This window comes from Callorhinchus milii, unplaced genomic scaffold, assembly GCF_018977255.1.
Source record: "Callorhinchus milii isolate IMCB2004 unplaced genomic scaffold, IMCB_Cmil_1.0 Scaffold26, whole genome shotgun sequence".
In the NCBI taxonomy this organism is placed as follows: Eukaryota; Metazoa; Chordata; class Chondrichthyes; order Chimaeriformes; family Callorhinchidae; genus Callorhinchus; species Callorhinchus milii.
The window spans coordinates 1,149,429-1,164,377 of NW_024704767.1; the positions used below are offsets into that span (position 1 = coordinate 1,149,429).

At 41.8% G+C, this 14,949-nt stretch overlaps 1 protein-coding gene across 1 annotated transcript in view; it reads right to left on the reverse strand.

Moving 5' to 3' along the window:
* Nucleotides 1-14,949, reverse strand: part of LOC103189352 (WD repeat-containing protein 72) — a 166,106-nt gene that overhangs the window by 116,244 nt on the left and 34,913 nt on the right. Inside the window, exons 15-18 of the mRNA XM_042344020.1 lie at nt 13,411-14,234; nt 10,091-10,176; nt 8,161-8,255; nt 7,598-7,790 (exon numbers count right to left, since the gene is read on the reverse strand). Of these exons, the coding sequence (XP_042199954.1) occupies nt 7,598-7,790; nt 8,161-8,255; nt 10,091-10,176; nt 13,411-14,234 (1,198 nt within the window). The remainder of the gene's footprint in view (nt 1-7,597; nt 7,791-8,160; nt 8,256-10,090; nt 10,177-13,410; nt 14,235-14,949) is intronic.

Sequence of the window (14,949 nt, forward strand, 5' to 3'; positions counted from 1 at the left end):
TCTTTGCTGGCATCAGTCAGAGCACCGTATCTACTCGCATTTGAGAGGTGACTGATGCACTCCTCTGGCAGTCAGGCAGAGTCATCCATTTCCCCGAGAATATAGAAAGACAGTTGATTGGACATCAAAGGTTTTACACTTGCTGTTTTTTAAAAAAAAGTCTCAGGCGTGGTGTGTCATCTGCTACAGGTGCTATCAATCTGACGGCTTGTATCAACCATATGGCCTCTATTCTCTCATCACAGTTGATAGTAACATCCTCCTGCTGGATGCCAATTCCCCAGGATTCATTCATCCTGAGCCAGTTGTACACTTGCCAGTTGTCCGGGCGGCCAGCTTTAATTGCAAGACTGCCTTTTCGAGAGATCATTCACATCTCTTCAAAACAATCTCTGATAACACCATTAGCCATCTCCCAAACACCATCCCAGTGTCAGTATTATACTGGGTGCCAGCCCAACGATTCCATCTATTACATTTGTGCATCGAGCAACCCAAGGCAACATTTAAGCATCTCAGCCTCATTTGAGCTCTGCCCAATGCTACAATGGCAGTGCAGTAAACAAGAACTGCGTGCATGGCAGCTCCAAAAACTAGTTATTGAGCTGTCGAAAAGAGAAAAAAAAACAGCCCCAGGTAGATTTCAGTAGCAGAATGTTCGATGAAGGATTTTGATTGATGGGATGAAACAATGCAAAGCTGTCTGATCGCCTTCTACTGCGCACAGTGCAGGGACTCGAGGTCTTTCAGGGCAATCTCTGACCAGAGCTGGACATGAACTTTATTATAGTACAATTGTAAATCTACCAAGTCCACATCCTCTTTTATCTATCCTGGCCGCAGCCTGGTAGCTTTTTCACATGGTACCTCAGCAGCAACACATCACACTGACAATACTTCTCAACCTGTAACCTTACATAAGTGCTCAAAATGCAACCATTCACAGCTGCTCATGTATGAGTGCACAATTGGCTACTCAAAACTGCATATTTCATGCAGACATATGAAATCTGATGTTCCACATGAAACCATGTGCTGGGGCAAAATGCTCAGGTAAATGCTTAGGTTGTTTTCCACTCTGAGTATAAGCAAACTTTCTCCAGCTTAATGAGTGTACACATTGAACAGGAATCTAGTTGCTGTGTATTTTGTAGGCGAAAGCTGCAGCCAAATTTGCGCACAGCAATGTCCCACAAAAGGCACAAAATGTGAATGTCCATTTGAATTTATCGTCTCTATTTTATTTCGGTCAACTATATGAGCTCTGTATTATTTTTTAATGGAATGATACTGGATAGTCTTCTAACTTAATCGGAGTCCAGAATCTGATCCCAATTAAAATGAGCTGCAGTAACTTCTGTATTGATAGCTGACTGTTTGGAGCCTTTGAGATGCTGATGATCAAAGAGACTTTCTCACTTCACCACATTTTGACTGATATGTATTATTGATAAAGGTGCGTTCTTCAACGTTCAGCAGCTACTTGTCAATCTGTGCTCGGTTTTGCCCATCGGGACAAGCAATATCGAAGCCCCGACAAAGACGTCAGTCAAGAATTCTCTCTCTCTCTCTCGATGCCAGCCCAGTTAGAAAAGGATGCACTTAAAACATTCATACAGTTGTCTGTTGCCACTCCGACCCTGCCAGCTCCTGAAAACTAAATGCTTTTTAATCAAATGATTGATAATCATCAGGTTTGGGATCAATCAAAATCAACTTAAAAAGATAACGGGAAGGCTGTCACGCTGGCGATGAATCCAACAGTGCCATTCCGACACAACATGTTTACAAAATAATCATGTTATATTAGTAGTTCTATTATTTCAGAGACTGCGCACATTAAATATACACCTTTAAGTTTATAAGCGCAAGATAGAATGCTACATTGTGGTATATTTTAATTCACATTTTAAGACATAAGATTGCAATATATCAGAAGTAAGAATAACCTAGGCTGACATTCCAGTACAGTACTGGGGGTTGTGCTACATTATTGGAATAGATGACAACCCAAAATCCGTCTGTGTCTGTTCAAGTGGAAGTTAGAGATTGCAGACCAGGCAGCCAATTTGCACACAGCAAAGTTCCACAAACAGCCGTGGAATGAATGACCAATTTTATCTGAGGGATTGTTAGCCAGGACAGCAGGAGAAACTCCTTTCTCTTTTCAAGTAGTGAGTGGGATCTTTCACAGGCAGAGGATGGCACCTCTGACAATGCAGCTGATATTTCCTCTAATTGAGGTCTGTTGGCACTTTATCCTCCTCAGAGCTGCAAAGGAGAATAAAATAGCCCCTGCAAAATGCAATTTTGATTAAAAATAGACAAAATCGGATTTATCTTGCATTAAGGGTTTTCTGGGGAAACACTGAAAACAACTAGGATTTTTAGAAAATAATGTATTGCAGCAGTTCTTTCTTCAATGCACCACACCTGGCATTAAAATACTCCACTGTAAGGAATATCTTTAATTGAAATATTAAGTCTAAAAGCCATCAGCACACCTATCTGAGTGGGCGTGTTCTCTAGACTACATGTGATTAGCTCTTTAGCAGGAGAAGCTATGCTGAGTAAATGTGCAATAAATGTTCGTACACTGAAGCACCGAAACGAGCGGCAGTGCTTTCTCTGACAAAAGTCACAATTTTGGGATTAAAAATTGGGATTTTTATTTATCTGTCTGTTTTACAAGCCATCATCTCAGGTTCTCAGTTGTAAAAGAGCCTGAAAAGAAGTCTCTTCAATGGGAATTACAGATCTACTGAATGTCACTCATTAGCAGTGACAGTCAGTCAGTCAATTTGGTTAAAACGTCTGACCTATTTTGATGTATGTCTCTCTGGGAAAGAAAATACAGCACCGGGTATTTAAGTGGGTTTGGAATCCGTGTCACTCTTCCGGGGCCCAAAATAGCACCTTTTCCTGATGTTGGCAGCTCTGCAGTTAATGGCCATTTTCCATACAATGTATAACTCGTTTACTCCTATCAGTTGCCCAGCCAAGGGGCAAACATGAAAAGCTGGTTGGTAAAAATGCATTCAAAGCCCTGTAACGTTAGCTACTCTTAGCCTGAAAGGCCATTTTTGTCTTAAAATTTAAAGTCGGGTGCTCTCATGGAAGCATTCGTCAAACAGCAGCAGCAACTTGCATTTATATAGCACCCTTCACAGCATCTCTTTGCATTTGATATAGTGCCTTATCACATCATTGAGATATCTCAAAGCGCTTCACAGAATACAGTGTAAAGTGAATTCACGGTATATTTTATGGAGGAAATAGAGTCTTGATTTTGATCATTAGGAACCGCGGAAAAACAGTTTACAAATTACGATTGAACTGAAGTTTTGTTTTCTCACAATTCTTCCCGGATTTAAATTTTAAGACAAATAGGATCTACGTGGTAAAGTTAATAGGAGTTTTGGAAGATTTACCTAATGGATAAGAAATTTCAGAAGTTTAAGAGTAAATGGGTATTTTAGGCTACTCTCTGATATTCTGCCCTTGTTAAAGTCTGCCTCGTGTGTATCATTTCTTGGTGAACAGTTGCCCTCCTGGTGAACGATCACTAACCTGGACAAAGTATATGCTCGGCCTAATGCCACAGCTGGTGAGAAACCAGGGTGCATATTGTCTGAGAGTGCTGCACTGTACAATACAGAAAAATCATTAAATCTGCCCGAGACACAGCAAGATACTTTCATCAATTATTTAACCCGCTTGCTTCAGNTTTTTTTTCCAAGACAGAGATTAGAAAAAAGTCAATTTTCTTTCCTCATCTACATTGCAGCTAGAGGGGTGGGTGGGGGATATTACGCCCCCAAAATTTTTACATTCCTAAGAATGGCCACAGAAGTCAAGAGAGCATCGTTCTGGATACCCAAGAAAAAACCCTTGTTCTATTTAACTAACTCAAAGCCAGACTGGAATTTGCTGTGTGAAAATCGATAGTACAATTGAAAGGGATTAGTTGGTGCAGTGGGTGTTTCACACTGTCCCTTCATCTCTGGGACTTGGGGGTCAAAGCCAGCCCAGCCTAACGGGATGAAAGTATCTATTCTACTGCCCGCAAGGGTCCCAAAGTGAAGGGAAATTGAGGTAATCCTAACCCACTTCTTAATGAATGCAAATCTACAGCAAAAGCAATTGGCAAGCTTCCCTCAGAACGGCTGGCACAGTAATGTGAATTAATGATGCTGAGTTTAAGGTCCGATAACTTTGAGGACCTTTAATAATGTGGAAATTGCCAAACACCGACTCCATCACACAAAATTGTATTTGTCTGCAAAATACACCTTGACAGTCACATCCTTTGAAGGCGCTTTGAGAAGTTTCAACAACGTGATTTGTTGGCCAGGACTCAATTCATTACTGTTTGTAGGACACTGCTGTACGCAATTGGCTGCCGTGTTTCACCCACAAAATAACAGTCAATCCACTTTAAAATATATTCTGTGAAGCATTTTAAGACGTCTTGAAGACATGATAAAGCACTGTATCAAGTGCAAGGATTATTATTATGATTTTGCAGTGAAAGGGAATAGGAAATTACTTGCGAAACCTCTGGCAGCGGGTTTCAATAATTCAGAAAGAAGGAAAACTTGCTTCACTTCACTGCAGGTAGATACGGAACTCAGGAAACAAAAGCGAGACAATTACATTCCCAAACAGTGGCTGTCGTTGGAAATCAGCCAGTGAGAAGTCTTTTGGTCATGCACTGATCTTTTAACAGGACCAGAAAGAGGAAACCTGCAGTGTTGGTTGGCTCTTTAAACATTGTGAATTTGCTATGAAACTGCATTTGAAAAGCGACACTGCCTCATGAACGTATTCCCCAAACGGGAGCGCTCTCCAGAAACATTTTCAACCAAGTCTCTAGATATTTTACTTATTTTCCTTGGATTAATCTCCGTATTCTCAGAGACACCTAAAGGATTATGAACAAAGAGTTTAAATGACTCCCCAATGCCATTCCTTCGACATAGTTGTTATTGATTCCCATATAATACCATGTAATTACAATCTCTCTTTTTACGTGCCCACAGTTAACCCAATGCGATATTTATTAGCTACTACAATGACTTCTGGTATAAACTCCACAATAGCAGTTCTCTCATTATGGAATCTTTATGTTCATTTGCCAATGTACATCCCAACTGTTTACCCAACTGTAGTTCTTAATATCCTAATAAAAACTTAATTCAAACCCAGAAAACCAATACACTCAATCCATAAATCGTAGCCTTCATTTTGCGATGACATATTTATAGCAGACATATTTATAGCAGACATATTTAGAGCAAAGATCTTTGATTGCAGTCAGCTGGACAGCACTTATCAGTTGTCTCAATTTCTACAGCCAACGAGGAAATAAGCCGATCAGTGAGTGGACAGCTCACCATTGGTATCTATGGCTCCCCCTGCTATCAATGTCATGTTCATTGGCTGCTTCGGTTTTGAGCAACTGAGTGTCTGTTCCTTTGATTTTTTTTAAAAACCTTTAAAATTCAGGCTTTCAATTCTTCAGCACTTCACTGCATCATGGAGCTTTGCAGTCGAACAGGAACAAAGTTATGAAACATGCAGCCTGTGACACTGAAGCTAGACTTCCTTATTCTTCAATTGAAGAGTATCTTCCACTTACGTAAAGATAACTACATTGTCAATGGTCAATAGTGGTGGTGCCAAGTGCTCAATTAACTCTTAGCACGCCACTGATGAGTTTGGTGATCAATGGCTCCAATAAGGCCACAGGTCTGATCTTTGAGCTCATAACCAAGGTTGACATTCCAGTTCAATACCAGGGATGCACTGCATTGTCAGAAGTGACATCCTTTGAACCAACGGTTAAAACTGAGGCCCCACCTTGCTGTTCATGTGGGTGTTAAAGATCCAATCACATTATTTGAAAAGAGAGGGAGTTTCCCCCAGCCAATCCTGTGAAACACTTTGAGATGTCTTCCTAACATGATGAAAGCCTGATATTAATGTAAAAGTGTTATTGCTGTTCTGTACTGGCCAATAATTCTCCAGATAAAATGACTCTTTACTTGATGGCTGTTTGGAGGACCTCACTGTGCTAGCGTGTTCCAGCTACACAGTTTCTCCAGTGGACAGTAATTGCCGATGAAAAGCTTTGAAATGTTTTGAGTGCTATATTATCAGGAAATGCTGATTCCCCTGAATATGGCCTTCACCTAACAATGTGTAGGTTTGACTGGCAATATTCCCAGCGCAAAGGAAATTAGCACTGCTACAATTGCACAATATGTTTAACTGTTTTTTGTTAGCACTTTTTAAAGTCTATTCTTATTTCATTTGAAACGATTATGCACCAAATTGTGCTAGGCCTTTGCTTTCCAAACGTTTCAATTATTGCTGTGTGTATTACAGAACGTGTGTGAGGATGGTGGACGAGAATAATATGCATAATAGTTCTGGTAAAAAGGAAGCACTTGAAACTCGCCAATGTCCACTGAGATGAAGTGGAGAGTCAACAGATGTCTACGGAAGAGGCTTGAAAACATTTTTCAATCCTTTTCAGTCCACAAACTTTTGTCTTGCGAGTTAGTGATGTCTTCCACTATTACCATTGCTCACAATTCATTTTGGTTTTTAACACGTCGAAGGTCAGTTATCGTTTCCGACACTCCAGAGGTACTGTACGGTGCCCTACCATTGAGACATTTAACTTTACACATGTCCTTTAGTGTTTGACAAAATGCATTAACAACACATCAAGATCTAGGTTGGGTTGAAGAATCTGCGTCTGTGTTGGGTTTTATTTAGTCTGCATCATCATTCTCCAATGATTCCATCTATTTTACTGTCGGCAGGGCGTAGAGTGTAAATTATTTTTGCACGGGCTCATTTCCAAAAGCTAAGGCAGTGAATTTCAAAAGAATGCTTAGCAGATGTCATCTTATTGCTGGCTATAACTTCTGTGGAAATCACAAGGCGCTGGAAAGTCAGGGATCCGCACCCGAGCTGGTGGTTGGGATCAGGAGGGGTACAGGCCGTGGAGGGTAGGGGTAGGAGGGTAACCGAAGGAGGGTCTTGAGAAGGGTCTTGAAGGAGGCAAGGGAGGGGCGAGGTGGAGTGATGGTGGATGGAGTTCCAGAGGGTGGGGGCAGAGAGGCTGAAAACCCAACCGCCAATGGTGTATCAGTTGCCATTCTCCTGTCCTGTGCATTGTTTAACTTAACTAAGTTCCAACTTGTAGCCACCCAGAAGATGGTGCTCTCTTTGACTGGCATTAAGCCTGGTGACACGTTTACTCAGTGCAAGCCAAGAAAGAAACAGTGGAACGTAGAGTGATTCAAGAAACCAGAAGGTGCGCAGCTCAGCATCATGAGTTGATTCCTTGGAATGTTACTGTGGCGGGGTCCAGAAGGAAATGAAGCAGAGAATCTATTTCACTGATTCCTGTAACAGTGGCAAATGAGTCCCTGATAACAAGCCCCACATCTAATGTTAAGTTGCCATTCGCCAAGGTTGTCTCTTATAGTGAGCCCCACTGTGCAGGGGACATTCAGGAGGTCATCACCATCTAGAAATCTTACAGCCTTAACGACAGGATATGAAAGAGGATGGCGCTTACCAGGCATGACTATCCCTGGAGTCTTCTGTGTCACCTGGAGCTCACTTGGTTCAATCTTGACAGAGGTCTTTGTCTCGCTGTTTCCATTCTGTCCTTTGATTACGTCCTGACCATTGGTGATGGAAGGCTTTCTCGTGGCTCTCAGAACTCTCTGGATTTCGGAAAGCAACAAGGCTTGCACAGCTTCTAACAGCTGGATAAAAAAAAAAAGTTTGACCAGAAATGTTCATGTCTATTGACCAATAATACGTGAATCGGCCACCTCTGTCGATTCCTTTTTTTGGTCAGCCGGGTGTCTGACACAAGCAGAAACCCATCACTTGAGAGTGTCCAAGCCAGACGTAGAGTTCCACATATGCATGGAAATTTCCCTTTGCCTGGTACAGATGGTGGACTCCTTCCCCCCCCAAAAAAAAAATTACACACCCCACTCACTTAACCCAGTAAAGTGTAGGCACGTTATCAGCTAAGTATGCATTCTTAAATAATGGAATTTAACTAGCTAAACTTGTGTAACCTGCCATTGGCAAACACAGTACACCTGTAGATCATTTGTCACTTACCTCCACCGATTGGGCTTGCCAACTGGCGACCAGGTTTGTAAGGACATCAAAGCTCTTCTCTTTACTTAGACCCCAGAATGGTGAAAATGTTCTGCCTGAGGGAGGGGGAAATAAAATGTGATGCTGCTGATGCTATTACTCGAACAATGCAACTCAAACTCTAAGATGTGTTTCTTTCCTGTGAAACGTCATTAGTATCAGTTGCCATTATTTTCTGTGGTTATATTCATTTTTTTAAAAAAACACACACATTTGCTACCCTTGTAAAAATAGTTAAACAGTTTGAGATTGTTGTGGCCAATATCTGGCTCGTGCTCCCTGAAATATACACATTCCAAAGCTTAAATGTCACATTGTGTTGACTAATGGAAAGCAGGCTACGGATATATATACAAAGGGAGAAATTCCACCCATAAGGTCTAGATTTACTGTATTTTCCTCAGCATTTTAGGGCATCCAGAATTTGGCAATTGCTCAAGTACAGCCTTAATTTTGAAGCCAGTTTTCTATAGGTTCTCTGAAACTTCATGAGCACAGAGCGGCCTCAGGAAGTGACATCAACAGCAACCTGATGACCTGTAAAATGGCCTTTTTTTAAAGCACGGAGTGCAAGAACTGACATCAGCAACGACCTTATAACCCAGATGCCAGCCTTTTTGTTCCCAATAACTATTCCTCCCCCCAAATCCTCTCGACGAGAACAGTCACACCTAACAGATTGAACAACTGGGCTCAGGCACTCGCTTAATGGCTGGATAGGATGTTGGTCAAAGTTATTGCAGTGGATCTTTAGACTTTGCAGTGTGCCCAGTCACTGCTGATGTTAACTGATGGGCAGAACAAATAGCTAACGATCTTGATTGCTCTGTTTGATGAGGGAGAAATATTAGCGTGCGTTTACAAAATGCAAACAGTAAAAACAAACTCGTGGATATCCACAGAGTTGAAACATACGAAGGCAGGCGATAGTCACAGAATGAGTGATAAGCTTATCATGGCTACCTGTGCCAACCAGGTGGATCATTTTATTTTCGCTTACACGAACTGTATGTTCATAGGGTTGCAGGTCAAGTCATCCAGCAGGCAATAACAGGATAACCACCGCATCAATAAAATAATCCACCATCGCATCCCACTGTTGACATATGGGTGGAGGTGTGCCCTTGAATTCACTCCTTCAGAAGTTTTGCCACATTTCATTTGGAAATTAAGAATCGCCCGGTTGTGATGTAACATTGATGCCAGGATCAATGGTTGAGTATCAGGGTGAAAATTGCAATGTGGCATATAGTGTTCATTCACGGTGTTGATTAAATTAAAGACCAGATTATAATTAGCACATCGACTGCTGCTCAGGTGTTCTGGAGGAACTTCACCAGAAGTAATCACTGCCAAGTGTAGTGACTATTTTTGTAGGCAAAAGCGGTAGCCAGCATTGCAAGCTCCTGTAATCAACAATAAAATGGGCAACCAATTAATGTGGAACATCTTTGTCTGGGATATTAGGAGAAATTCCCTTATCTTTTCTGAGTCAGAAAGTAATGGATTTGAGCCTGCATTGCGGTGCTGGGGGAACATTGTCAGAAGTGCAGTCCTTCAGATGAGAGGTTAAACCGAAGTCCCAAGTTGCTATTCAGGTGGACGTTAAAGATCCCACAGCGTTGTTCTTAAACAGAAGGCAGTTCTTCTGGTGTCCTGCCCAACATTCTCTTAATAAAATTGATCACTCAGTTCATTGCTTGCTGTGTGTGGAAATTTGCTGCTGCATTCGCTTACAAACCCCCATCCCACACCCCACAGTAACGTTCTAATAAGCACTCTGTGACTTCTTGACGATGTGATAAAGGTCTATATTAAAAGTGTGGATTATTATCATTATTTTAAACATAAGTCTTATAACCACTTTTTTCCCATTAGTGCCGATACTTACTGTGAAACCCTTCTGCAGAAAACGCAGGGATTGCTGACTGGGAAATCTCCACTCCTTTGCCCCGCAGCGAGTCGATTAACTGCTGCCTACAGAATCAGTAGGAAATTGCCAATTACCAAAGCAGTCAATGACAATCTACACACATTGAGGACACAGGAAGGACTGGTACTCCACAGGGCTAGTGATCTCCATTGCCATGGCCAGAGATAGATGGTATCCTTGCTTTATTCTGATCGCCTTTCAATGCCCGCTTTAATTCTTTTCAAATATTTTATCTGTCTTCGATGAAGTCAACACAATAAAGTGAAAAGGGAGCTCAATACTCCAAGGCTCCAATTCCCCCACACTTCGTTTTTACAAAGAACCGAAAGCTTCTGGGATTTATCTGGTTTGATGGTAAACAAAATCCCCTCCACAAAAACTCACAGAAATTCCAGTGTTGGCAAAGTTCATGCTGCCTGTCTGCGGAATATCTTCAATCTTTCTTGCGTGTTTTAAATTGATAGGTACATGGGAGAGACATTCCACCCTGGTCTCAGATTTACTCTATTATGAAGTGTTTCAGAGTGCCTGGAATTTGGCAAATTATTGAATTCAGCCTTAACCTCGCGCCTTTTTTTCTGTCGTTCTTGAAAGAGACTTATGGAAACACAGCTTCAAAATTAAAGTTGTATTTAAGAATGTTCGGGTCTCGTTCTCGGTGTGTCTATTTCCTGAACATGACCACCTATCCATTCCGACATACAACATCCGACTGATGAAATAACATTCTGATGAATACAAGTACTTCCCCACTTCGCAGTAAATCCTGCAAAGCCTTCGAGATGTCCTCCTGACATGAAAGGCCCTGAACAAATGTAACCGCAATAGGGATGATTATTACTTGCCATCAGAAACACTGGGTTAAAAAATAATTGTGAGAGGTCAGGTGATAATCATCACCTTTGTCGAATATTTCGTGTGGAACCAGTCTCTAATGAAAGACTGGCTTTGGGTGCAGACATGTTGCAGGATGTTGGTTGTCGGGGCCTTTGGAGATGCAGGCTTTGGGGTTCCTAGTGGCATTTCATGGGGTAACTACCGTTGTGATATTTAGCACATCACGTGTCCCAATTTTCACCCAGTGTTTGTTGTGGACACCAACGAGCCAAAACAAATACAGAGGAATCTTCAATTCATGCAGCTGTTGTATATTACATTATCTTCAAGCAAATTTGAATGGAAAAGCTTGCCAATTCTAATGTTAATTAAACCATCTGCGCCGATGATACATAACCATTATATTACTTGCTGATCAAATACTTTTCTACAATGGCATTTTTTTTGTTGGCCACAAAAGCAGCTAGATTACAGGAAGATTTAGGCTATTAAATAGTGCTATTGTACTGAGCAACACCTTTTATACGAGAGGGCATTAATATGTCAATGTTACAGCAAGGAACGACCGTACTCTGGCAATGTCATGACGAGGGCAACACAGCAAGGAAAGGAAATTTGTAGGTATTTCTCTAGTGAACAATGGAACTATATTCCAAGATTTATGGAGCCACTAATTATCAACACAAATCAAGGTATTGTACTGCCAGTCTAGTCATTTGTATTTGGTTCAATTAACACCAAAACACCAATGTTACTCTGTAAAGCTTCTACAAAGGGATGTCTCGCAGGTAAGGTATAGAAACAGGGTTCAGACAGCAGACTAAAGCCCAGGACAATCCTATACACAGTACAATCAGTTCCTGGGTCAATTTTCTCCTTCAAGGGTTCATAGAATCAGGAGTCTTGGAAAGCTAAGGCCTACTGGGGTTTAGTAACTAGTGACTCACCAAATGGGGTCTAATTAGCAGTATTTTCTTTACTGACTAAAAAAAACTGAGTCTCGCAAATGGATTCCACCACTCCGACCTATCCCACCCCTGCTCCAATGCATTTATTTTTCCCATACTGAGGAATTCCTCAAAGTAAGACCACACAAATTCCAGACAGCATGAAGCACAGTTCATTTGGTGATGTGAGATTATAGCTAGTGGAGGGGAGCGAGAGGAAGAATCCAGTTAGCTGCTGAGATCAGCAAAGACACTGCACGTACATTGATGGTGATGGCAGAAAAATGACAGGTAATTCAATCAATGACATATTCCACCCCAGAAACTATGAAGTGTTTTAAGATGCCCTCCTGATGTGAAAGGCACTGTACAAACATTTTTTTTTACATAAAATAAGGTACCAGACCAGTCTAAGTGAATATGTTTATCCATACTATGGTAGCCAGTTATGTGTTAATATAGAGCAGATGCTTTGAGGTTTGTTTGTTTTCCAGATATGAATAACTTTTAGATACTTTGCCACAAAATAATCCTAAATGTGAGGGAATCTAATGCTTACCAGTAGAACATCGCTTTCTAAGTATTAAAGGCTAAGCTAACAAGCCAACTTATCTTCTTATCAGAAGCCACCTGAAGGATTCTGCAATGTTTACCCTCAGATAGACACAAAGCTTGGAGGCTGTGCAGGATAATCTTAAAATAAACAGCGCTGCTGTATTTATTGGGATGTGCGGAGCTGGTGGTGAGCAACGCTTGGAAATCAATTTTCCAAAGTGCTCTCGCCAGCTCATGGTGGAGAACACACACTGGACCAAGCAGTGTAAGGGGACAATTTGCTGCCTTGTTCTGTCTCCTTTGCTTCTGCTTTTTACACAGATAAAGCAACTAGAAATCATGGAAATAGTAGTAATAATAATAGTAATCCTTGCATTTGATGTAGCGCCTTATTACGTCTTCGAGACGTCTCAAAGTGCTTCACAGAATATACTGTAAAGTGTAGTGACTGTGTGTTTTGTGGGCAAAATGTCTTGAAAGAAACGGTTAGAATGCACAAAGGATGCCATTTACCTGTGTGCACTGGTGCCTTCTCTCACTCCCTCCTTCATGTCTCATCATCATCATCATCATCATTATCATCATCAAAAAACATGCAGAGGTTACATTCTCCATGTTAACTTTTCATTCTATGCACAGTTTGGGTTCCCTCTTGGCGCTGTTTTTCCGAGACATTCTGTTTTACATCTGATATAGCCCCTTTCACATTGGGAGGACATCTCTAACCGATTTGCAGGATTCACTGCAAAGATTCACTCGCGACTGTGTATTTTCTCATGTTATTTTGTATCGGAATTCCCATTTGCTCCGCACACTTATATTTTCACACACAGGTTCATATCAAAAGATGCCTTTCTCCTAGAATAAAGCGTACTATAGTGCATGATAACAGTCAACCATTATAAACTTCAGTCCATCGCTGGATGAAAACTCCCTTACCTGACTGTGTTATTATGCCTTTCATTCCCTTTGGACAGAAAAGGCATTCTCATCTGTATGTTGACCAGCAAGATGACAGATAGCAAGTAGGACGTTGCTTCTGGCTGAAAGTTTCCATCCGCTTTGCTCAGGGTCTCCTCTGCCGGGAGGACGACACACATCCTGGTCATGTTTAAGACCTGCCTTGCGAGTTCCTCCACTTTGCTGGAGATTTTGTTGCACATGGAGTACTCCTTCGGCGCCTCTCGATTCACTTGGTGCCAGCCTGGCAAGAGGAGGGACAGGTAATCATCCTGTGACACCAGGCCAAAGGACACTGGGCAGCGAGGCTCAAACAAGCCCAGATGCTTAACGCACAGCTCGTCAAGGTCTCGGTCCACGCCCCAGGGAAAGAGGCAGGAAATGAGCAGCTTAGCTGTATCGGTGGTCATGTTGATGTCCATTTTTTTCACCACCGGCGGTTTCGTCTTCTTAGCCCCTTTGGGCTTGATTTTCTGCTTACTGACGTTAACGCTTTCACTCGCCAACGCGCTCGCATTGCCCTCGTTGCAAAACAGATGCTCCTGAACCAAATCTTTCACCGGCCCGTTTGCCTGGCACACGGGGGCAGGCTTGCTTCTCTTTAAGGCCGGCGGGGGCTTCTTCCCGTCGGCATTGGTGATCCTCCTCAGCACCTCGCTGCTCCCGTGTGAGGAGCTCTGCCCCTTGGGCCCCTGCTCCTGGTGAGAAAGCAGCTGCTTGCAAATAGCATCAACGTCAAACAGCAGAACGTGGATGGCGCTGTCTGTCCATTTCGTCTTCACGGGCAGGACACTGAACGCGAACTGCAATTTAAAAAGTGGCAAAAACAAATCACAACAATTAACACTATACGTATTATATATTACATACTTTTTTTTAAAAGCACGATATAAACACTGGACAAAGGCCAACAATAGTAGTCTGTGGACATCCGTTCAGCGCTTGCGGACTTGAAAGGCGCTCTACAAACATAATTTGTTGTTCTTGTTGGACATCTTTTCTTCCGCAGGGCCAGTGTTTAATGTTACGCCCAAAGTTTCTATGGATTTTGGTCAAATAAAAGCAAAATTGAATTGCAAACAATTCTGCATATTTCTGTTTTTTAAAAAAAATCATTTCCACACTGATTTTTTTTTCATATTACAAAAAAAGACTGAACTCAACTTTTTTTTTAAACAAAAAAGCCCAATCTTTCCTCTTTGTGGTAACATAATAGAAGCTAACAATCAGCACAGATGCTGCTCTACCTCAAGCCCCGCTGATAGCATCTCAGCATATGCACACGAGTTCCCTGCAGCTATGCTCTAACAATGTCTGGCAGCTTCTCTCCGACACAGGAGCACCTCCGATCCCACCTCTTGGATAACTCATCACCAATGTGCTCGGACAGTAATTAACAGAAACTCCCTTGACCGAAGTGATCACTTAATGAGACTCAGAAATCATAATAATAATAATCCTTGAGTTTGATATAACGCTTTATCATTTCATTGAGACATCTCAAAGCACTTCACAGAA